At 38.6% G+C, this 26,017-nt stretch overlaps 2 protein-coding genes across 2 annotated transcripts in view; one reads left to right on the top strand and one right to left on the bottom strand.

The window, feature by feature from the left end:
* nfat5a (nuclear factor of activated T cells 5a) overlaps positions 1–4,568 on the bottom strand; it is a 27,109-nt gene extending 22,541 nt beyond the window's left edge. Inside the window, exon 1 of the mRNA XM_020657149.3 lies at positions 3,981–4,568. Coding sequence (XP_020512805.3) covers positions 3,981–4,053 — 73 coding nt within the window. The 5' untranslated portion in view covers positions 4,054–4,568. The remainder of the gene's footprint in view (positions 1–3,980) is intronic.
* Positions 4,569–8,224: 3,656 nt separating this feature from the next.
* wwox (WW domain containing oxidoreductase) overlaps positions 8,225–26,017 on the top strand; it is a 142,461-nt gene continuing 124,668 nt past the window's right edge. The window contains exons 1-5 of the mRNA XM_065957381.1: positions 8,225–8,457; positions 11,695–11,759; positions 12,271–12,328; positions 12,440–12,609; positions 25,171–25,277. Of these exons, the coding sequence (XP_065813453.1) occupies positions 8,351–8,457; positions 11,695–11,759; positions 12,271–12,328; positions 12,440–12,609; positions 25,171–25,277 (507 nt within the window). The 5' untranslated portion in view covers positions 8,225–8,350. The remainder of the gene's footprint in view (positions 8,458–11,694; positions 11,760–12,270; positions 12,329–12,439; positions 12,610–25,170; positions 25,278–26,017) is intronic.

Genomic DNA, 26,017 nt, shown 5'->3' on the forward strand with positions numbered 1-26,017 from the left:
ATTCTATTTAATTCTCCTAGAGCCTGCATGTAGATCAACCATTAATAAACCAGATCAGTAGCTCGAACTTATGAAAAAAAAATAACCCAGTTTCTAGCATGTAGATTGAGTTTAAATCCCCAACGATACAGTAACACAAACATGCCTTACTGTATTAAAACACAATCTTTGTGACGGACATTAAGCACTGAAGCAGCTCACTAAAGTCTTTTTAAAAGGATTCTTTTCAGAAAGGACATTACTTCTCATATGTCTCATCTGAATTACATTAAACCGATCCCAACTGATGCATACACACCAATATGAATCACCAAGGGATCTCTCAAAATAAAGGAATTTCCCTCCAAATTCAGTTTTTTAGTGTGGCACATTTCCACAGAATAAGCAAAGCCTGTAATTTATTCGTATTTACTGAAATTTCTGATTGAAAACATTGAAAACACTGCAGGATAACCACCTTGTCTCTGGGGGGCAGCATCACACTTCACAGCGTACAATTATTAGTAGAAGAAGACGTCCACTTGCACTTCTACAAACAACCAAACAAACCAGCATACAGTGGAGCAAGATGAGCCAGCTGAATTTGCAACTAAAATGCTGTCAAGTTAAAACAGTTATTGACCATTATTCTCGAGTAGAAAAATGGGCAGAAAAAGCAGTGGAAACCTTCTTTAGGAGGACTGAAACGTTGTGTGATTTTTTCTAATAAATTGGTGATACTTAGCAAGAGTAGTGTGCAGGATTTATTCTTTTTTTGTAAAATACCACCCCAAATTACTGAGATTCCATTTCGGAGGGTATTACTTTTATCAGAGGACCTCTGTGTGTGCTGAAATATGATAGGTTAATTGCCCTGGAATTTTTATTTTGACAAATTACAGACATGGTCAATTCACACGGGATTAAAAAGACAGACATCCTCCACAATTATTACAGATGACCAGAGGTCCCCAGGAAATACTAGGGCTTTAGATTTCTGCTGCAAGTCCAAAACCAATGGTGCTGAATTGTGTTAAGTGTGACACCATTTACTAAAACCACACACCACAGCTCAAGCTTCCTCCACTAGCGGAGCCTACTCGTCTTCTAAAATGTTCCATCCTTCCTTTTGAAAAGGGGAGCAGGAGAACATAGTAAAGACATCATGCAAAGACAAAATATTTCTGGAGTACTGCTACTGAAATCCTCCTGATCTGGTTGTTCACACATGCACCTCATAGTGGGAGACTATCCCCACCCCCCAAATAGAATCACAAAACCCAACAGAGAAGAACATACTGACCAATAGAAAATGGAATGCAGCCATTTAATTACGTGCATGGAGATCGTAACAGACAGTGTGCATATAATCTACAGTCGTGCACCAATTACAGGAAATAAACATCACCACCTTCCCTCCCACTTGCTCTCCTGATTATATCCGTTGAGCTGCGTTCTCACATCAGCTGACTACACACAAAATCTAAGTGAAAATTTGGGCTTTTTTGGGTTCAGACATGCAGCTCAACCCATAAACGTAAACTTAAAATCATGATGTCCGCAGACTATATTTGTATTCAGAGCCACGTTGTGATTTACATTGAAATATAGTTCTCCCTAAATGAATGTCAATCAAGACGTCCTGAGACAAAAAGACAAAAAGCTAAATGGGCTAAATGGATAGGCTAAAATGAACAGGCCGTTGAGGTTTGTATTGTTTCTCAGTTTAAGACAGGAAACCATGACCCACCTACATAGTGCAATGTATTACAGCAGGGAAAATGCAACTTGACCTGCTGAACCATTCACCCGGCTTACAGTATGAGAAACTGTACGTCTCCAAACTCGATCTTTGATGAGCATGTTTACTACCTTGACCCCCAACATGAGCACACACTTGGCTGACTTGGGATATAAATAAACTGTCATCATGTGATACAGTGTGACCGTGTGGCCATATGGCAGGCTCGCCTCAGCATTTCAGGGTCACAGAGCAATGCTTTCTGCTAGTTTATTAGCACCCTAAACATAGCAGCCGGGGGAATGTGGCACCAGCAGATAGACAGGCTATAATTGTATTAAGCATAAAATACTTTTTGTTAGCCATTATAGACCTAATGACAACTACCATGTTGTTAAATAACAAAAGAATCAGTATGCCACCAAGTTGCATGCACCTATGTGTTTTAGGCTACCATAATAAAAGCAGTACATCAACAGACAAGACTCACTCATGAATAAGCTATAGGATGTTAACTGCTAGTGTTGAATAGCAGTGTTGAATAACTAACATAACATAACATAACATTGTTGAATAACAATGTAAATTTCCCCATTGTGGGATAAATAAAGGATTATCTTATCTTATCTTAGTGTTGAAAAGCAGCGACAAAAACTTCTCCTTACTTTAACTCTGATCCAGGTCTACACTCCCTCCCGCCCACTACGCTCTGCCAATGAAAGGCGTCTGATCCAACCTTCACAACAGGGTCCTAAGTCTTTGACTAGACTCTACTCCTCTGTCGCCCCCCGGTGGTGGAATGAACTTCCAAACTCCATGTGATCTGCAGAGTCCCTCTGCACCTTTAAGAAAAAGCTAAAGACCCAGCTCTTTATGAATACCTACTAACTTAATGATGATGGTCTCCATATTATTGATGATGATGATGGTAATGACGATGGTTTTTGTTTGATAACGATGACTTATAAGATGGTTTCTATACTGATTAGAGCTCTCAAGAACTGCCCTCAATGTTGTGCTTTGCCTCTGGTCACTTCCTGTCAGCACCTGTGTGTCCAATCAGACTCAAAGCTGATCGTTTGCTCTTACTGACATTGTTCCTTTTTTCTAGATCCTTGCTTGTGTTGTTCTTACTCTCTGATGTACGTCGCTTTGGATAAAAGTGTCTGCTAAGTGAATTGTAGAATTGTAGCAATTCCCCATTCAATCCAAGTAAAAAAAAAAAACGAGTATGGAACTAACCTACAGACAAATTCCTGTTGAAAGCCTGTAACAATGCACTCGCTGAAAACCACAACAGTGTTGTAGTTCCTAGAAGAAGAAGAAGAAGAAACGCCCTCCTAATAATAACATGACTGTTAGCTGACACGTGTCCAAACTGTATTGCTGATGGGAAATATTTTGGAACCAGTAGCCCTAACCTGAGTCCCAGTGACCCCTTTTCACGGGGGGCATCACATCACAGTGCCAGCAATAATGTTATGTTATAATGCAAATGTTGCTCTGAAACATGAGTGTGTGTGAGGAGGTTCAACTCCTAAAAGGAAAACAACAACATCATAGTAACGGTCACCACACACACACACACACACACACACACACACACACACACACACACACACACACACACACACACACACACACACACACACACACACACACACACACACACACACACACACACACACACACACACACACACACACACACACACACAGCAAAAAACAATGGATAAGAAACATAACACACATGTTAGGCCTACTGCATGTTTCATATTCAAACAGGCATAGGTGCGCGCGCACACGCACACACGCGCGCACAAACACACACACACACACACACACACACACACACACACACACACACACAGGATAAAAGACTTAGGTGGACTAAACCTCTGAACTATGTGGAAGCTGGAGAGCTTTGACAAGCTGGTAAATAAAACAGAAAACACAACGCTGACCATAAACACACCAGTTCATTTCATACTCAACAACACAGACATAACCTCTTTAATCGTTGTCATGATTAGTGACGCGTATCAAAGGTCTTAACACGCATGTGTCACGGCCAGCTAACCAACCAGGTACAAGCCAAATGTGGCTAACTAACTGAGCTAACCAGGCTAGCTAACAGCAGAAAAGAAGCTAACTCCTGATAGCTCGCAGCTTAACGTGAAGCTACCGGCTCAGACACTCACACACGGAGGGCCACACGCACTCGTGTCGTCACAGCATCCCCTTATGGAGTAAAATCTTACCTTTGGAGTATAGAGATTTGGGGGAATTGAGGTCGAGATCCGAGCTAAGGAGGGATACAAAATCAGAGGGCATCGCAGCGCTTCATGGAGGGGAGGGGAAGCGGACACTCTTTTTTACAAGAAACGAAAAAACGGGCAGCTTTTGGTGCCAATAAATAACAAAGCGGAATGTTTTTTAATATACAGAGAATATAAAAAAAACGAAACAAAAAACAGAACTTTCTATGCCATTAAAAAAACCGTTAACCAGCACATCTCACGTCAGTGTGAGGTCTTTGCTGAGAGGAGACACTTTTCGTGCTACGTTGAGACGAGCACACAAACACACACTTGCCTACTGTTGGTCGGCCCACCTCTTAGCCCCTCCCCCTTTTTGCTGCCCCGGGGCATGCGCGTTGGCCAGGGTGAAATACAGACAGTCTGGTGTGCTATTGGAGAAAGTCTTATTTCTTTACCCATTTACAAGCTGAAATATCAAAAATATTTGACACAATTGTGCATTTATTGTCTTATTTCTGTACAAAATTAAGCCAATATATGTCAATTACAAGCCCCTCTGGGTTTATTTGGCTCCTCCAGCACATTTCTTTCAAAATGTATAGTTTGTTAATTAACTAATCATTATGTACTGTCTGTTTTTCCATTGATCTATTTTGTTTATGTTTTTTTTTGTGCAATAAATAAATAAAAATAATAATAATTATCAATCAATCAATTTCAATCATTTTTTATTTGTATAGCGTCAACTCATAAGAAGTGTTATCTCGAGACACTTTACAAAAAGCAGGTAAAAGACCTTACTCTTTGTTATATTACATAAAGCAGGTAAAAAGATCTTACTCATTGTTATGTTACAAAAAGCAGGTAAAAGACCTTACTCATTGTTATGTTACAAAAAGCAGGTAAAAGACCTTACTCATTGTTATGTTACAAAAAGCAGGTAAAAGACCTTACTCAAGCCGTCCATCAACAATCCGGTGGGGGTGGGGGGGGTTGTTCTGGCAGCCCGTCAACCAACGATCTCGAGGAGCCAAAGAGAGCTCAAGAGCACCCAGGAAAGTAGGTGGTTAGTGAATTAGTGAATTATATGTTATGTAGTTGGACACTTTAATGATTACCTCAATTACTTACATAGCACCTTTAATTTAATGTTTGCACTGCCTGTTATTTAATGTCTGTTTTCTTGATAATTTTGCACTATCTGCTTTTTAAACATTGCTGTACATAAACAAACAACACAACTTCAGAAGGTCAACACTTTTTTATTTTTTATATTCAGGTCTAATTACAGATTTTTTCCCTCAACTGTTTTTAGGTTCTTGTTTAAATCTCACATATATTTTTATCCCTGAACGGGTTATGTACATTTCTTGTATAAGTCTATTTTTTAATTGCACAGTTTAAGTTTGATTCATCTAGGGGTATTCTTTAAATCTTTTATTCAGGTTAATATATATGTATGGGAGGGGGGCGTCGGTTTTGTGGTTTAATTCTTAACAAATGTTTCATGTACGTCTTTGTAACCTGCTACTGGATGCTTTGAATTTCCCTCGGGATCAATAAAGTATCTATCTATCTATCTATCTATCTATCTATCTATCTATCTATCTATGTGTCAATATGTCAATACTGTCCATTTACAACTCTGTTTTTGCACATTTACACTTAATCTTTCATATTTAAGACTAGTAATGTTTAGTTAAATCCTGGTTGTATATATTCACATTCTTAGCTTTGATATTTTTAGTGCTTATTTACTTTGTATTTAATATTATATTGTGTTTAAATTAGCTAATATTGTGTTTTTTGCTAATTTGCTGTGTTTGGACAACCTGCTGCTGTAAGGACACAATTTCCCAGTTTGGGATCAATAAAGTAATTCTATTCTATTCTATTCTATTCTATTATATTATATTCTATACATAATCCCTCCAAATAATTAAATAGCCTCAAAGTAAAATAATTGAAGGGCCAGAACTTTTTCCTGGTCTCAATATTAAACACAAGTTTTTTACAGTCAATGTCTCCTCCCTGCAGAAGTATTTTCTCAGACTCATATTGGTATTAAAGGTTTGTTAGATGTCCCCTAACAGACATACCATGCACAATCTTCACTATTCACTGCCATACAACTGTTTATTAATTCAGTCGCTGCACTATAACAGTTTATTTATTGACCCACTCACTGCACAAAAAATGTTATTTATGTCTGCTTATTTATTTATAGCTACTTCTCAGTCTAGAACAACCTTTGTTGTATGTAGCCTACATAACTTTGCATATATATATGACCAAGATGCTGCTGTACAGGATTCCTGCCAACAAAGTTTCATTATGTTCCTATACAATGACAATAAAGCACCTATCCTGTCTTATCCTATCCTATCTGAATCATTTTGGCCTAAAAGCCTTCAAGACAACTCTGTCAGCCAAACGTGTTGGCCATTATAGCTCTATCATTTGGTCACACTGTATTTGCACCTATGTACTTATATTTAATATTTCAGAGATCACAATGTTAAATATAGGCCTACTTGGCTGATAGCTGCCAGTATAAAAACTATTTAGTACAGAAATGATAAAACAGAGAATAATGCTTGATTCATTCTTTGTGATGTATTTTTTCAAGTTGATCTTGCTTTGACTTCATTATTCAAATATATTTAACATTGTTTAAAGCACATAGAGCAAGGCATGAAAGCTCAGCACTGAAAACATATCCACATAACACTAAAAAAGGCATTTTGCAATGTTAGCCCGGAAATTCACTCCAGTCTTATTTCATTCGGCCAGATGCCAAACTATACCTTTGGCAAAGGCTCCTCAGAACTAAGGGCCAACTTGATTCTTAAAAATAAGGTAAACATATCTGTAATTATATGCAGAGTTACAATAAATATCAGTGTAGTCGGTGCAAATCTGTGCCGATTATTTTATGGTGACTCATGAATTTTATGTTAGTTTATTTTTATTTTTTTAAGATTTATTTTGGGCTTTTCGTGCCTTTAATGCAGAGACAGGACAGTGGACAGAGTCGGAAACCAGGGAGAGAGAGCGGGGAATGACATGCGGAAGGGGGTCACGGGTGGAAGCGATCCCGGGTCTACCGCTCGAGACGAGAGTCTCAACACATGGGACGCGCGCCCTAACCACTGGGCCACCAGTGTTAGTTTATTTAATAAACCTTGGCACCTTTTCTCTTTAAATCTGTTTCTGTGTTTCATTTTTAACTGGTCATTTATTTGACCCCTGTAAGGGGACAATGCAAAGTCTGAGTACCCCACCAGGGCGGGTGTTACATCAGCTTCAGCTGTCTGGTCGCACATGTTGAAATGGGATATCAATGACAATAGCTCCGCCCTGCCCCACTGGAGGGTACACATTTCTTATAGTGTTTCCTGTATTAAGAGTTAATATTAGGATTAATATTAAGAGGGTCCTGCCTGGATAGCATCAGAGGGCAAGTTCTTCAAAGTTTACACAAAAAAACAAAACAAAACAAAACAAAAACATCTATTGTATGGTACCCATTAAAGTCAATAGTGTTTAGCTGACCCTAAAAATCAAGCAGCAATGTGACATTCCAATCTGCACATTGCACTTTGACACCCTGGACACTTTACACTGTTTACATTATTCTATATTTTGTATATTCAAATATATATATTTTTTTAATTTTATATTATATTCTATTTTTACTTTATATATGTGTATTAGTAATTTGAGTGTTATTGCATGGCCTTGCGGAACAGTCTTTACATTTCACTGCACATCTGTATGAGCAGGTGACAAATAAGAATCTTGAATCTTGATATTCAGCCAGTAAGGCTTTTCTTTTATTACTATGGCATGGACTGTTTTCAAAATGTCTTACTGAGGGTATGAATTCAGTCAGAATCTGAGGCATTTGTGGGGTTATCAATTCTAAGTGTTTAGTTGGTGGAGGGAGGCCCTGAAGGGTTAATGGTCGGAATTAAAATACCTCTGATCCTGTCTTTGCCTACTGTAAAGTAGCTTAGAAGGCATAACCCTCAGTGAAGAGAAAGCCTAAAATACGTTCATTACCTAAATTAATTTTCCCCTCTTTGGTTTGAAATATAATATTCTCACATTATTTTATCTATTTCAAACAATAACCCTATTTTAAATATTAAATCACACGACATCGACCTTTGACCGTTTTTCCAAACTGCCAAACGGGTGTTCAGCCTCAATATCCCATAAGACACTGCGGCAATCGTCATAGTGTTGTTGCGGAAGTGCCTGTACACCGCTCTTGGTTGCTCTGTACTCTTGATAGTCACAGTCATTCTTTAAAGCAAATCTTCCTGTATGGTGTTTTGTTTTGTAGTCACAGTTTATTTAAAGTTATGGCGGCTCTTAAATACGCAGGTATGGACGATACAGACAGTGAGGATGAATTACCTCCCGGCTGGGAAGAGAGGTCTACTAAAGATGGTTGGGTCTACTATGCAAAGTAAGCACAATCTCTAAATGTTTATCTATTATGTTAACAATGTTACAGACGTCAGTTTTAGACTTTTCACAGCCTCATGAAGATTTTAATGTTCTGACCATAGTTCTGATTTAGAGGCTAGCTCCGCATGCTAACTCCACCTGTTTAAACATGACATCTAAAAATGCTAACATACATTACTATACAGAGATAAAAACAATTGTAGGTTTAATGCGAAATATTACTAGAAAAATATAAATTATGAAATGATTTATAATACTTAAAATGTGGAGTTGTGTGGTATCTGCAGTACTGTGACATAGAAGCTCTTAAATGATTAATTGAGAGGCAAAACTTCATCTCAGATTCAGATTCAGATTTTTTATTGTCCCACAAGGGGAGCACACAGAAGACAAGAAACACAAGGACAACATCACCATAAAACATGGACCAAAACAAATTTAAAAAATCAGACAACACAGCAAAATATAAAACCAAATTAAAACAGCGCAATAAAATCAGTCAAGAGCCCGGACCAGAATGGATATTCAAGTTATTAAAGTGCAAAGTGGAGGTGTGCAAATGTGCAATTCAAGTGCAAAAAGAGCAACAAGTAGCTAATTGTTGTTTAACATATTAATTGCACTAAAAATGAGACCTGGAGTCTTTTAGTCTTCCTCACAGGAGCTCTAAAACGACGACCTGAGGGTCAAAGGTCAAACTCACTGTGAAGTATGGCCCTAGCTTTCCTCAGGACCTGCTGATTACACAAGGTCAAAAGCCCAACCTGACAGGGCTAGGCTAACTTTTTGAATATGAAACAATTAAATCCTAAAGTATTAATTAATCTAGCTGTCTTTTTATTTATATTTTACAGGTATTAAAGTCAGTTTTGAATATGTGATGCCAAACATCGTTAGATTTATGTTCCTACTCTTACTTATTTTATTTTAGGAATATATGACATGTGTCCCTAATTTATAACTTTTTCTCTACTGCTTTTAAATGTTTTGTTTAATCTGCTGTTGTTTTAACAGAGTTTCCTTTTTTTCACAAAAGCTTTTATTGGATTATTTTTCATTATTATGCTGTTTACGTTGTGTTATCTCACATGGTTTGAATCTGTTTTTTTCTGGCTTTTTTTTCTCTGTTTTTATTATAAACCACATTTCTGCTGATGAGTATGATAATAATAATAATAATAATAATAATAATAATAATAATAATATTTATAACAACTTTATTTCTATAGCACCTTTTATAAACACAGGTTTACAAAGTGCTTTGACAAACAGCAAAAACAAGAACAAACTAAACCAAACACAGAAGAACATAAACAACAGCAAGAACAGAACAAATGTAAAATACTGAAAAATAATTAAATACAATTCAACAGAAAAGAACCCAAAGTGCACGATACCCAACAGACATATAGAACCAGACCATCACAAGAACCATCACAAGAACCATCACAAGATACATCATAAGAACCATCACAAGAACCATCAGGAGAACCATCAGGAGAACCATGATAAGAACCATCACAAGATACATCATAAGAACCATCACAAGAACCATCAGGAGAACCATGATAAGAACCATGATAAGAACCATCACAAGAACCATCACGAGAACCATCACGAGAACCATCATATAAACCATCACGAGAACCATCAGAAGAACCATGACAAGAACCATGATAAGAACCATCACAAGAACCCGACCATCACAAGGACCATCACAAGAACCATCACAAGAACCATCACAAGAACCATCATAAGAACCCAGGCAACACAAGAACCATCACGAGAACCATCACGAGAACCATCACAAGAACCATCACAAGAACCATCACAAGAACCATCACAAGAACCATCATAAGAACCATGATAAGAACCATCACAAGAACCCGACCATCACAAGGACCATCACAAGAACCATCACAAGAACCATCATAAGAACCATCACAAGAACCATCACGAGAACCATCATAAGAACCCAGGCAACACAAGAACCATCACGAGAACCATCACGAGAACCATCATAAGAACCATCACGAGAACATGATAAGAACCATGACGAGAACCATGACGAGAACCATCACAAGAACCCGACCATCACAAGAACCATCACAAGAACCATCACAAGAACCATCAGGAGAACCATCACAAGAACCATCAGGAGAACCATCACAAGAACCATCACAAGAACCATCACAAGAACCATGATAAGAACCATCACGAGAACCATCACAAGAACCATGATAAGAACCATCACGAGAACCATCACAAGAACCATCACAAGAACCATCATAAGAACCCAGGCAACACAAGAACCATCATAAGGACCATCACAAGAACCATCATAAGAACCATCACGAGAACCATCATAAGAACCATCACAAGAACCATCACAAGAACCATCACAAGAACCATCATAAGAACCATCACAAGAACCATCACAAGAACCATCACAAGAACCATCATAAGAACCATCACAAGAACCATGATAAGAACCATCACGAGAACCATCACAAGAACCATCACAAGAACCATCATAAGAACCCAGGCAACACAAGAACCATCATAAGGACCATCACAAGAACCATCATAAGAACCATCACGAGAACCATCATAAGAACCATCACAAGAACCATCACAAGAACCATCACAAGAACCATCACAAGAACCATCACAAGAACCATCACAAGAACCATGATAAGAACCATCACAAGAACCCGACCATCACAAGGACCATCACAAGAACCATCATAAGAACCATCATAAGAACCATCACAAGAACCATCACAAGAACAATCATAAGAACCATCACAAGAACCATCATAAGAACCATCACAAGAACAATCATAAGAACCATCACAAGAACAATCATAAGAACCATGACAAGAACCATGACAAGAACCATGACAAGAACCATCACAAGAACCATCACAAGAACCATCATAAGAACCATCACAAGAACAATCATAAGAACCATCATAAGAACCATCACAAGAACAATCATAAGAACCATCACAAGAACAATCATAAGAACCATCATAAGAACAATCATAAGAACCATCATAAGAACCCAGGCATTTAAGCCGTTATTGGCTATTGGTGGCAAATCTACATTGTCTGATGCTGGGCCGGGTACACACACACACACACACACACACACACACACACACACGAGGTAAAGCAGGGGATAGGATGTGGTTATTTTTGTTTAATCTTCCTTTTGTTTGTCTACCAACAGCCATGATGAAATGAAGACCCAATGGGAACACCCAAAGACGGGAAAGAAAAAGCGATGTGCTGGAGGTTTGGTCTTATTCACTTATTTTTCAGTATCATGTGTATATCTGTTTTCTTTAGGTTGGGAACCAGGCTTGGAAATAAGCAGCCATCACAAATAAGGGTGTTTTTTTTTTTGCAGTGACGGGTGAATTTGATAAAAAAGTAATGTGACATAAAAAAACATGTAAATTGAGCTTCATCGTCCGCTCTGACTTTGAGGAGAGACAGGTGGTCCTGCAGGCTCACATAGCCCCGCCTCCTCCTCACATCAGTATTTCCTTTATTATCCTTTTACTTGAATACTGTAAGCCTTGATTATAATGTATTACATATTGCTGCTGCTTAAAATAAAGTGGTGGGTAAAACATAACAGTGACTGGTAGATTTTTGAATCCACCAGTCACAGTGGCAGGTAGACAAACAAGTTAATTTACAACCGTGTTGAGAACAGATAGTCTCGCTCAATATGCAAGTATCTTCTTCAGCGAGGTATTTATCTCCTTGATAGAAACAAACTGCATTTCCTCGCCCACAGATTTACCGTATGGTTGGGAGCAAGAAACTGATGAAAAAGGACAGATCATCTATGTTGAGTAAGTGGATTTTACTTTTGAGTAAAGCATATTTTTGTCTCTCTGGATGTGATAAAACAGAATAAAGTCTATAAATAACATCCTATTGTTTCACCCCCTTATCATTTTCAGCCACATCAACAAGCGCACCACATACTTTGACCCCCGGCAGGCTTTCACAGTGGAGGACGTGTCGGTGAAGCCGAAACGTTACGACGGAAACACCGCTGCTCTGGAGATCCTGCAGGGTCGTGACCTCTCTGACAAGGTCGTCCTCATTACTGGAGGCAACTCTGGCATTGGTGAGCTTCTCCTGATCTATAATGCTGTGTTTTAGCTTTGTGGAACGTCACGCAGTTGGGTGTGTTTCTGTGATGACGCCACTAGATGGCGATGTTGCATCAGGATATATGACAAGCCTGCTTGACGAGAGCATCTCTGCAAGTCCCCCATCTCTCCACATTCAGACATTCATCAACATTAGCCCCCAAAATGATACACTTAGACTCAACAAATCACTCCTTAATACCGAACATGATTGTATTGAAGTTCATTAGCTGGGCTGAATTGGATGTCATTGTTAACTGTAATGAATGGTGTCCATTTGTAGCCGGCAAATGCACAGGCTCACTATATAATGGTTTTGGAAACGAATGTATTTCCTCTTTCTTTTTTAGTTTAAATTAGCGTGAGTAGCTGCCATTTGTTCAGACTTGCCGCTTTGTTGGGGAGAGATAATGACAGCGTGAGGGAAATCAAATAAACATAAAAATCGTTAATTGTCTTTATATTCAAATCCTTTATCAGGAGGAAAGTCACAGCAGTGTAATTGCTGTGAATGTATCACAAGATGTTGCTGAGCTGCAGCGCTGCAGTGGATAGATTAACATCAGCCAGGGGACCTTGACTGAACAAAGACACTCGTGAACTGAAATGCCTTCCTGACCTTAATGTTCTTCCATCTATCTATGTCTGTGTCATACAAATACTCAATGATTATTATTAAGTATTACAAATATAAATATGTATGAACTTAAAAAAATCAAATAGTTTTCAGAAAAATTGTTCAACCTTATGAACAAACATTTTCAGTAAAGTTTGAGAGAGTTTAGTCAGTTTTTCCATTTAAAGTTCTAATCTGGTCTTCATAGAAAAGCAATATTATTACAAACATAGTCAAGGAAAGTAAAACGAACACATTGTGGCACATATGTTTAAGAAAAATGATATTATATTTAGTGTCAAATGTCCACTTTAGTTCAAAAGAAATTCAACAGAAGGTAGCATCCTCCTGCCCTGCAGTAAAGCCGGTCCATGTCTTCCATTTCTTTAATTTTTTAAAAGATTTTTAGTTTGAACAAATCCTACACTAGACATGAACTAAAGGCTTGTAATCTCAGATTAGAACAAACTGCCAACTGAATGTTTCTAAATACTGTAGATTCCCAGCTTAACCTCCCATAGCTATAAGAAGTAAAGTCCTCAATAACATCATAGTAATGTAACATTTAGAAAGAAAGACACTGAGATATAGTTCTAAATCCAGATTCATGTCAGAATCAGAATCAGCTTTTATTTGGCTCACAGGAATCTGACTTTGGTGAACTCTGCTCTTAATGTACAAAAAGTACAACAATAAACTCTCTCTCCTTTTTCAAATCTCATCTGAAAACACATCTTTTTAAACTGGCATAGTCAGTCTGATCATTCTCCACCCGGTCTCGATCCTGTACATTTTTTTTTTTTTTGTGTTTTTAATGTTAATTTTATCGTTGTGTTGTTACTTCGTTGTTTTTATCTCTGCTCTGTGAGGTGACCTTGAGAGTTTTGAAAGGCACCTTTAAATAAAATGTATTATTATTATTATTATTATTATGATTATTATTATTATTATTATTAATAATAATAATAATAATAATAATAATGATAATAATAATAAATATCAACAATAAACACAAAATAAGAAGAGACTATATGTACAAGACTAGAGAAGACTAAGTAAGACAAATGAAAATGCTGAGATAAAGATGATAATATAAATATGTCATTATGCATCCAATGGATTAATTTACATGAGGTAGAGAGTTTTTGCAGTGTTTACAGTAAAGGTGTGCATAGACTGGTATCAGATGAAGAGGATAATAATAATAATACAGTATTAACATGATTAAGTTATTGACCCTAGAATGAGTTTAGATAATCTTAAGAACATTTACAGTGCGTGGTGGTTTTGATTCATGTCATGAAAGTAACCGAAGTAACCCATTTAATCAAAGTAATTACAAACATAACTGTTAGGTGGGGGTTGTTTCTGTAGTAGATGGACAATGATGAAAACGGAAACAGACTGTGGATCATCTTAGATTTATTCAGCCATGGTCAGACAACACAGAAACACAACACACACGGCTGACAAAGTGCAGACCATCACTGATCCATGCTGAACAAGATCTCACAATCGCTTGCAATCATTAACAATCATTGGCAAAGTGGCAAAGTCTTCATCTTTACAGTGTTGCTTATATTCTGCTAGAAGGTACATCCTACAAATTCCTGGCTGCTTTGGTTCATCTCTAAAAGACTAGAAAGAAGACATCACCTTGACTCGTAAATATCAGACATATACATTTCTTCAGTCTCAGTCACGTTTCCCTCTCAGCTCACAACAGACACTTCAATCCAAATATAACTCTGCTGCTATGAGGTCTCTAACACATATGTATCACAGCTTCACAAACCTAAAAGAAGAATTACTCTTAGATGGTTGACACAATTTAAAGATATAGCCACAAAATTATCAAGATGAATGAACTCATGAAAATACGTACTAACAATAACCCAAAGAGGAGGACCGGCCAAAGTCCAGTCCAAAAATAGATTGTAGTGAAAGATAGAAAGAGAGTCTTAGAGATGTCTAATCTTGTTGTTTTGTATAGAGTTGAGCTATGTTGAGAGGTTTAAACATGTTTAAACTCCATGTCATCTTTGAATGACTTCGACGAGCACTTAAATCATCCTGTACTTACAAAAAAAAAGACCCAAATCACACATCAGATCTATGTTAGTCTTTTTAGTTTATGAATTGATAAAAAAAAACAAACAAGCTGGGAGTACCAACTTAAACAGCGTTTCTGCACATTGTAGTCTTAACTCCATCATTACCATATAGATCTTTGGACACTTTGGCATCATCAAGCAATTCCTTTAAAAGTCAACACGACAGTTAACTCTGATTTCAGGCTTTTTTTTTTTAACCTTTTGATTCAAAGTAAAGAAAAATAGTGATGAATGAAGACAGAGGTCTGCTGTAGCTTCACCACAAGAGGGCAAGGGAGGTCCATGCTGAAGCCTTCAACGTTGTCATATTAACTGCTGAACATGTGCTGGTGTTAAGTGTAAAGACTATATAATAAAGAGGACAATTCACATTTAGGATTTGTTGCAATGTATTTAGAAAATAATAAAAAATGCGTTCATCTTAAAAACAAAAAAGCAGAAGCAGCTTTTCTCTAAAGAAAGCGTCCAATAGCTTCAACCCCACAGGCCCTTTTTATAGAGTGTGAATGCTTAATAAACCCATATTAACATAACCTTTGTTTTACTCTCACCACATATTAAATATGCAGCGGCCATAATTAACTGTATTCTAATAGTAATTGCTACTACTCGTGTGCTTCTTTGACATTCCACTAGTGAAATGCGGTTATGCCAATTGGTTGGACCCACTTAGCATTTTAATGGCATCAATAGTGTTTTAATCCAAGTGTCAAGGCTATTTCCATTTTCCTTCACTGCTTCTTCCCTTCACAGGAAATGTGACATTTTTATTAGTGATGGTGGGTTATTATTTAATTAGCACATTTACATTCTCTCTTTGATTTAGTCCTTAATGCATGTGAACATGAAAGGCGCATATATGAGTTTATTTGTGCATGAAATGTCATAGTGTCTCGCTTTTTTTATTGTGTCCAGCCTTGAAGCTCTTTAGCTGCAGGGCTGGGAGGCTAATTCAGTAAATGCAGTTTGTCTTTGCGCTCGGTTCACAACATTAGTCTTCTTCTTCTCTGCTCTCTTTTGTAAATTAACAACCAGTACACAGTCGAGTGGTATTTTTAATTGTGATAATGGAAATGAATGATTGCGGCTTGTTCCCCCCCCCCCTCCTCTTTTAAAGGTTTTCTTACTCTTATAGACCTGTGCTTGTACACCTGTACCTCTACATTGATTCCTAAGCGGCTTTGACCCAGGCCTGAGCCTCCTATCCATCCCCATTACACACTCCTGCTCTGGCTCTAATTCCCCTCCTATCAACTAACTCGCAGGTTATTTACTGGGCCAGGGGTCCATGGAGCAGTTGTCCTTAAAGGGCCATTGTCATGAGATGTCTGGAAACCCACTGACACTGACTTAAAAGAAAAAAACACACTTTATTCCCTTACAGAAAACAAGCGCCCAACATTGTTAAAAAATACAAAATTCTCAACACAAATCTTTGAATCTTCAAACTGAATTGTGAAAAACCTTTTCCTAAAAATAGCTTTTCTGTAAGGCAAAAAAAAAAAAAAAGTTTTGTCCTTTCCTGCCACACACAGTAATCTTACCCTTTGACATTCCTCTTGGACCTTTTTGTGTACAGACATATATGTGTGCTACTACCTCGGGAGCAGCATCAGTCTCCCAGGTGTCACGTTGTCAGCAGTACATGTGTCGAGCATGCAGTCAGAAATAACACATTGACCCTCCGTATCACATTCAAACATTCAGGTGGCACATCTATCTTCCATGTGCTATTTTTATCCCTGAACAGAATGACAGAAAAACTGATTCTGATTACAACTGCATCTTTATTCCTCGGCTCTTATAGTCAAAACATGATTAGAATAAACCGGATGAAAAACTTTTTTTTTACTCTACCTTTGCAGTTTCTTCTTTTTTCTGTCTCATGTTTTAGAATCTAATCTGAACTTTTCTGGCCCCCTTCTGAGCTTGTTGTAGAAGCTTCCCTCAATCTATATGCATGCATTACATCCCCACATGAGGTCGTTTTTTTTTTAAGGCACAGGGGTCAACGCCGGGATTGGGAATCAGGGGGGAAAAACTCCGCCCGTCCAGAAAGGGGGGAATGGAAAAAGGATTTGTAAAGAGAGCCGCTTCATAATGTTTGAGGATCTCGATTCATTGTCTGTGCCAGTGTTTTAGGACTTTGAATGTTATTCTTATTCATGAAAGACTAACATTGTTCCATGTTTGTGTTGATCCCTCGTGTTGTGTTTGGGGGAGGATTAAGTGTCAGGGCCGGTGCTCTCCTCTTTCTGGATGGAGAGATCCCTAAGCATATTCAGTGAGTCGCAGAGCCGGGGGAGCCTCTGTGCGCAGATTAAACCTGTAGCCTAGCTTTGTTGCTGATCATTAGATTGAGGCAGATTTGTTAAGCATAACTGCCATTAAATTGGCTGCAAAGCTCCGGTATTTACTGCACTGCTGTTTATGAATAAGGACCCCCCCCTTTTAAAGACCCGCGCGGCGATGCGTTAAAACCCCGAGCCTGGGTAAGAAGGGGGGAATGCATTATTCATAGTGGGAGGAATTAGATGGATAAAAAGATGTTCCTGGTGAGGGTGGCATGCGGTGCCTTGTGTGTCTCTGAGCATCTCTGAGTGGCTGCTTGTGGTTTAGATGACATCCCAGAGTGCATCTGTGTTTATACTCACACATCTGATAGTGTGTGTGTGTGTGTGTGTGTGTGTGCGTGCGTGCATGTGTGTGTGTGTGCGTGCGGCCTGGCCTGTGTCCTGCTCCGTCTCCTCCTGATGCCGCCGAGGAAAATCGAAGGAGAGCTTTATTTTATTTTTTCGACGGGCATTTCACGTCCTCTCTGATGAATGTGTTTATTGGCGACGTAATGAGAAGCAGTTCTGGTTGGTTAGTCAAATTATTTAACTTTATTAACCTTGGATGAGATTTTGCTATGCAGACCCCCAAAACTGGTGTTACATGCAGAGAGTATTCTGCTGGAGGCCAGAAGGGTTCAATAATGATTACAGCTTTAATATAATAGAAGTGGAGTAGAGAGAGAGAGAGAGAGAGAGAGAGAGAGAGAGAGAGAGAGAGAGAGAGAGGATGGAATGCATATATGTACTGAAGGGCTCTAGGAAAAAAAATAAAAAATGGAAGGGTCCCGGGTTATTGTGTGTAGTCAAGTAGTTTATAGACCTTTGAGTTTACAGTCTGCGGATGATGAGGGGATGGAAGTTACATGATGGGGACAGCGATGAAAATAGCCCCAATACTTCTGTGTGTGTGTGTGTGTTTGTGTGTTTGTGTGTGTGTGTGTGTGTGTGTGTGTGTGTGTGTGTGTTGTAGGTGAGCTGTGGTGACAATGCGATTTGAGGCCATGATGAGAGATTGTGTAGGGAGTTGGAGGTTGACACTAAAGGGTCAGACGATGAGAAGGGGAGGGGGGGGTACCAGGTAGGGGGCTGCATGGATGGCGAGACAGCAGTGCGTTGGGGTGGTGGTGGTGGGGGTGGGGGGGCAGAAGTGAGGGAGAATGGGACAGGGAGGGGTAATAGAACCACTCCAGTGCTCTGGCCTGGAACAGCTCAACCTTGGGCTGTAATTACTAACCATACATCCCACTTTTGGGGTGACATCTCCCTCCTCTTGGACTAATGGAGGGGAATTAGAGGGGATCTTAAAGAGTCAGAAAAGAGTGGGGGGAGTTGTGCTGTTTCTCAATTCTTGGGACAAAAAAATACTCAGAGACAGCAGCAGTAACAGGGACATCTGAAGCCACCTCTGAGACTATTTCCATTATTTAAAAAACTCAATAGTTTCCATTTATTGAGCTGTAAGAACATTTTTTGGGCACTTGTTAATCCTCTTTTTTTTCTTTACAATTAAAAAGTTTTGAGGAGCCATTCAACACAATTTGAACACTAAAATGATCTGAGGCCATACAAATCTTTGAATCATACAACTGAACTCAAAATATGTGAGTAGAATAACATACTTACCAATAAGGTTTTATTTCACTAACGCTATTGGAAAGTGGGCTCACATTAATAGGAGACAATACAGACCCTCCTACATTAATGTCAACATTTCAAGCAAAAAAAGAAAGGATATAGTAAAAAAATCTATTTTTATTGACCCCTGCAGTACGGTGGCTGGGAAGTACAAAGCAAAATTACAAAATGTGAAACACTTTTACAAAATTTTAGACAAATTTACATTTTGAAAAACAAATTTTCGCCAAAACAAACAAAATACCCCTCACTCATTCACTTCCGGGTCACTACCTGCATTTGGTACATTCCCTTTCGGTCAAATTCTGTCATTTGTAAATTTATCTCAGCGCTTGTAAAAGTGTTTAAAATGTTGTAAATTTGTTTTATGAAATGTAAATTTGTGGTGTTCTTGGTAAAAGTAACAAAATGTAAATTTGTCTCAACTTTTTGTAGTGCAGTGTTTCACACTGTAATTTTGCTTTGCACTTCCCAGCCACCGTACTGCAGCCCACCTGGTGTTGAATCCCACCACTGTAATATACACATTTTTAACATTTTGGATTAGTAGCAGAAGTATTGATAATATAATCTAGAAAGGAAAGGAGCGACCAAATTCAAAAAAGAAAGTGCGTCTTTTATGATACAGGCATCTCATGGCATAAATAACACAAAAAAATGTCAGCGTCTTTATCAATATAATATATATCACTATCAATGCTGTAAAAACCGGTAAATCACTTGCATACAATTCTGCTGTTGGTTTAAATTCTAGAGATTCCTCAGGGTTGACATCTGGATACATAAGCTTTAAATGTTTCTCATCGCAGAACAAGCTGCAGGTTCAGATATGTTTTGTGTTCTTCATGCCATTTTTATTTGTGAATATAAAACTTGTTTTTCTGTACTTTTTTTTTCAGCTTTTCCTTCTTTTTCCCTGCATTGACTGTGCCCATATACAGACCTTTATACAAATAAAGATGATGTGGAGTTCTAGCAGAAAGAATACCGACCATCCCATTAACTTTGAGAAGATTTGATAGTTCCTACATTTCATACTCTGAATTGTGACACTACTTTACAATTTCTGATATTAGAAATTGTCCACCACGTTAGACTCGTCTCTTAAGATGAGGTTCGATCTTAAAGTGATGGAATTTAGACGGTGTATCATGGGAACAGATGGATGGGGACTGCAGCTTGATTTTAATCTAAATCAGCTTAAATTCTACAATTCACTCAGCAGACACTTTTCTCCAAAGCGACGTACATCAGAGAGTAAGAACAACACAATCAAGGATCTAGAAAAAAGGGAACAATGTCAGTAAGAGCAAACGATCAGCTTTGAGTCTGATTGGACACACAGGTGCTGACAGGAAGTGACCAGAGGCAAAGCACAACATGGAGGGCAGTTCTTGAGAGCTCTAATCAGTATAGAAACCATCTTATAAGTCGTCGTTATCAAACAAAAACCATCGTCATTACCATCATCATCATCAATAATATGGAGACCATCATCATTAAGTTAGTAGGTATTCATGAAAGAGCTGGGTCTTTAGCTTTTTCTTAAAGGTGCAAAATCTGGTGAAATCTACCCAACTAGAACACATTTTGATGCATAAATCAGGTTGATTGAACCAAATGAAACCAGTCAGAGATGTGCAGACATAAACAGAATAATTAACAGTCACATATTAATCATATTCATTCACTGTTTCAGAAATATAACACACAACAACATATTTTTTACGTTGGGCATAACAGTTAGCATGGGCACAATAATTCATTGGTTTGAGCTGTTGGGAAGTCTGTTCATGAACTGTGTAGCTAAACTCAGCTCTGTGAAAAGGGTGGGGGGGGATTGTGGGAACTCGACATGTTTACCCACAGGTCTTGTAATGATCTGAATTGACTTCTGTTTGCCCAATTGTACCAGGGAGCTTATTTTAGTTAAATGCCTCTTTGGATGCAGATCAAGAGAGAGAGCAGGAGCAGGCGGCTCCGTTTGCCAAATAAACACGTTTACTGACGAGGCTGGTAATGATCTCATTACATTGAGCCAATACACCTGTGTACAAGGGGATGGGGGGGGGTTCCAGAGAGGGGGGCGGTGGGCCAAGGGAGGACAAACAAAGCGTGAAATCACTAAATCACACTCATTATTGGGGGGATATCAGCAGGGCCAGGATCCTAATGTACCATGAAGAGCATTCACTGCTTAATGGACATTTTACACTATTTTTTATGCATTTTTTTTTTTTTTACATTACAGTAAAAACACATTCTCAACAATAACTGAGCCTGTTACTGTATTTTTTATGATGTTGTGAATGTTGACATCGAGCGAGCACACGACCATCGGCTCTAACTTGAAGCTGAATTGTGTTTTTGTATGATAATGTTCTCACAACCAAAAGATTCAAAGTCTTTTTTTCACACTTTGTTGTCTCATGGGGCGCTGGTGGCTCAGTGGTTAGTGCGCGCACCCCATGTACGGAGGCTATAGTCTTCCAAGCGGGCGGTCCAGGTTCAAATCCAGCCTGTGGGTCATTTCCCGCTTGACGTTTGCCTCTCTCTCTCTCTGATTTCCGACTCTATCCACTGTCCTATGTCTCCATTAAAGGCACAAAAAGCCCAAAAATAAATCTTTAAAAAAAACAAAAAAAAACTTTGTTGTCTCATTAGGCAAAAGAATAATACTCAGGCCTTGTGCGTGTTGTAAAACAGCTCATGGCGTCTGTCGATCCCTCAGAGCTGAAGAACCCCCCCTCCCCTCCCCCCTGTCTGACCCCCCGTCATGTTCCAGCATCAACGCACACTACTGAAACACTTTTCACTGTTGTACACCTGACCAGGAACTCATTTCAGCGCCGCCCTTCTCAACCAGTAACATGGCCGCGAGGGCGGGGAGTCTCTGTTACAGCGACGCCACTCTCGTTATTTCACAATTAATGTCAAGCCCTTGTTATTTGTCACTGGAAATACATAGCTCGGCTGTTTGCTGCCGTTGTTGCTGCCATATTCTAATTTGTTCTCCATTATGGAAAACACTGGCGTCGATTAATTTCACTTTCATGGTGTGTACACACAACAAGTGAGTGTGTCCTGTTGTTGTTGTTTTTTTTTTTTCCAGCAGCGAACACTCCATGTCCAATTTATAAAGGCTGCAAGAACAGATTTTAAATGATGGCTGATGGTTTTAAATTCCTTTGTTTATCAAGTTTAAATTCATAGCTGCTCTTCACTTTCATCTGCTGTTAACGCTGCAATCAATCAATCAATCAATCAATCAATCAATCAATCAATCAATTAATTAATTAATTAACCAGTCATTTTAAAACTGTTAAAAAATCAACAGTGACATATTTAGAAGATTAATTGATAGTTCTGTTGATTTTTTTTTTTCAGCAATAATATGAAATATTTCCTGTTTGTTTCTTTTAAAGTTGTCTTTTTTTCTTTTATTTTTATTTTATTAGGTAGGAAAGCTTAAGAGAGACAGGAGTTGTTTGGTGGAGAGAGAGAGAGGACGGATTCAAACCCACGGCCAATGCGCTGAGGACTATTACCTTTGTACATGGGGCACCCGTCTTTACCGCTAGGCTATCCTCACCCCAAATTTGTCATTTAAAAAAAATAATGTTTTTGAACGAATAAGCAGTTTGTGAGCATCGCTTTTGGCTCTTGTAGCTGTGATGAGCATTTAGAAACATTCTGACATTTTACAGACCAGAATGATAAATCAATTCATCCTAAAAATAATTATCAGATTAATCACATACTAAAAAACACAATCTGCTCAGTTTTGAGAGCTTTATGCATTTATGTTTCCTCAAACTTGTTTTCAAATGTATCAACAATCTGGCCCCTGAACCTCTCTCCAGATGCGTTCAAAGACAGGACGGAAACAAGGTAACGAGAAGCACTGTGAATGGAAACTGTAGAATACAACATGGTAGATCTACGATTGGTCAATCAGCCTTCTCCATCAAAGGCTGCAAACTCTGGAACACATTACCACCTGAAATAAAATTAATCTCAGACTTAAAATATTTAACAAAACAGGTGAAATGCTCAAAGCAAGCCAAAGCTGTACCCACTTTTAAATAGTATCTTAAAACTTTATTTTAAACTGGTTTATAATATTTGTATTGCTGTACATGTATTTGAATGTATCCTCATGTGGTGTTCTGGGGTTTTATGTAACTGAATGTTGTACATTTTAATCTGTTTGTTTACACAAAGGCCCAACCGGGGACACGAGTTGGAAATTAGCAACAGCTATATACTCTTTATGCAGCACATCAGTTTCATGCTTTGTATTGAAATTATGTTAAATTGCATTGTCCCTATGCAAATAAATAAATAAAATCAATTGCAAAAAAGTCCTCATAAAACATGGCCCCCCTCTTTGAGGGGGGCCATGAATAAGATTGTATAAGATGAATATTGAATAAGATGCCAATATTGAATAAGATGCACTACTAGACATCCATAAATCTTTTGCATTTTAGAAAACGTTATTACTTTTAATTTAATTATGAAGATTAAACTATCAAATGTTTGTCACCAAGAAGATTTAATGACATTTGTTTTCTTAGCCGGCTGCTTCGGCCTTCAAAATTCCAAGCACATGTTTACTCCAGCCTGCTTGTTTCACATTTTTCTTATTTTCATTTCCATTTCCTGTGAGTAAAATGATCCGGCGCTCTCGCAGCCGCAGTTCCCTCCATTGCACCTAATAAGGTGTCATATAATTTAATTCCATGCTTCAGTTGTCAGAGAGGGCTTTCGAATCTGTCTCCAATTCTGAATTTTAATAGATATTAGTCCTTAACACTCTCCTCACAATTAGGGCCTCCCAGTTTTGCTCTTAATGAAAATCAGATTAAGACATCTAATCTAATTACAGTTCATATTAATCCACCCCTCTGATAAACTCTGATGCCTCTCAGACCCGTCTTTTGCCAAAATCAATTATTGTGCCCGTCAGTTTGTCAATCAGCGCAGCAGACTCCGGGTTTGTATTTACTGTAGATGTGGGAATGAGAAATGTGATTCACTCGGCACTGTTGAACTTCTCAAGGCTTTGAAGGATAGTAAACGTCGAAGGAAATATAAATAAAAAAGAGGGAAAAACAGTTAATCTGGTGAATGAAGTCAACCTATGGGCTGAAACGACCCATTTAGACTTGTAATTTAAGAAATGAACTTCTCCTCCCTCTATCTTCACTTTTTGTCACTTTTTATCGCGACTACATGATTTGGATGGAGCCATGAAGAAGTCTCCCCGCTGATAAATTCTGTGTATCTGCGGCCCTCGTTTCATCGGAGGATTATTCCTTATCGGAGGGTTTTTTTGATGTGCAAGGTTCAGCTTGAATGTCATGTCTGTTTCGATTGTTCCCTTTTATTATGAGCCGTGTTTTTCATTACTAACTGCGTAATTAGCAACATAATTAACAGCCGACCTCATTCCTTCTAACCCGGCGCATGGAGAGCTACCTTCTTTAAGAACTTGTGGTCAGATCCCCAAACTTGATCTAAGACGAGGGAAGAAGTCTATAATTGTAATAATTCAATCAGTTTCATCACTTCAGAGAGAAATGATTAACTCCCTCTACCAGACCACTGGGCTTCTCAATGAAAGGAATTATATGGAAAATTGATGGGGATTTCAACTTGCACCCCCCAACCCCTTCCCCCCCACCCTCCACCACCACCATTAGATTCAAACCCCTGAGAATCAAAGTTATCTTCAATAAAAAAAAAATCATCTTTTGAAGCACTGCTGGCTCTCATTCTTTTATTCACTTCATGTCCTTGTCTTATCTGTCTTTCATGATCGTGTTTCAGGCTTTGAGACGGCCAGGACTTTCGCTCTCCACGGCGCCCATGTGATCCTGGCGTGTCGAAATCTGTCCCGGGCCAGCAAGGCGGCGAGCCTCATACAGGAGGAGTGGGTAAGTGGCAGTGAAATCTTTTTAAAAAACACAAAAAAAGGCCTCCTTTAAGGATGAAACTCTTCAAAATAAAAGCCTTGCAGTGCCAATAACTTCCATGAAAAGTACACCTTTTTTTTTTCTTCTCGTATTCAACTTTTGATTCTGATTTTTTTTTAACGACAACATTTTCTTTCTCTCAATGAAAAAAAGTAGAAGTATTCTTATTTAGTTTCCCACGGACTGTCTTCATTCTACAGCCAAAAAAATGTCGGTGTGAAAACAAGCAAAAAAGGTGTTTTGGAAGTTAAAGAAGGGGGGGAGGAGAGGCGGGAGCTGAAGGAGTGAGTGAGGGCATCTGATAATTACCTGAGATTATTGCTCTAATATCGTCGCGCTTTGTGACACGTCCCCCAGATTTACGAGTGTGGGAAAATAAACAAGTGGAATGTGGGTGCTGGAGCAGAAAGAATAAGCCATTAGCACTGGGTTGATTACAGAGAGCAGGACTTGAAGAAAACGGAGAGAGTGAGTGCCGAGCGGAGATATGGAGAAAGAGAGAGAGAGAGGGGGGAGGGGAAAAGAGCAAGTGAGGGAGACAAACGCCTTTGAGGGAGAGTAGATCTGCAGTGTTTAAACTCACCCGAGTCTCTAATTGAAGTGTGCCCCTGGGGCTGTCAGTGCTGCTGCTGCTGCACAGTGTGAAATCCAGTGTACAGATCTATTAAAGCTGCTGCTTTGTCTAAACGAGGGAGGGAAAA

This window comes from Labrus bergylta, chromosome 7, assembly GCF_963930695.1.
Source record: "Labrus bergylta chromosome 7, fLabBer1.1, whole genome shotgun sequence".
NCBI lineage: Eukaryota > Metazoa > Chordata > Actinopteri > Labriformes > Labridae > Labrus > Labrus bergylta.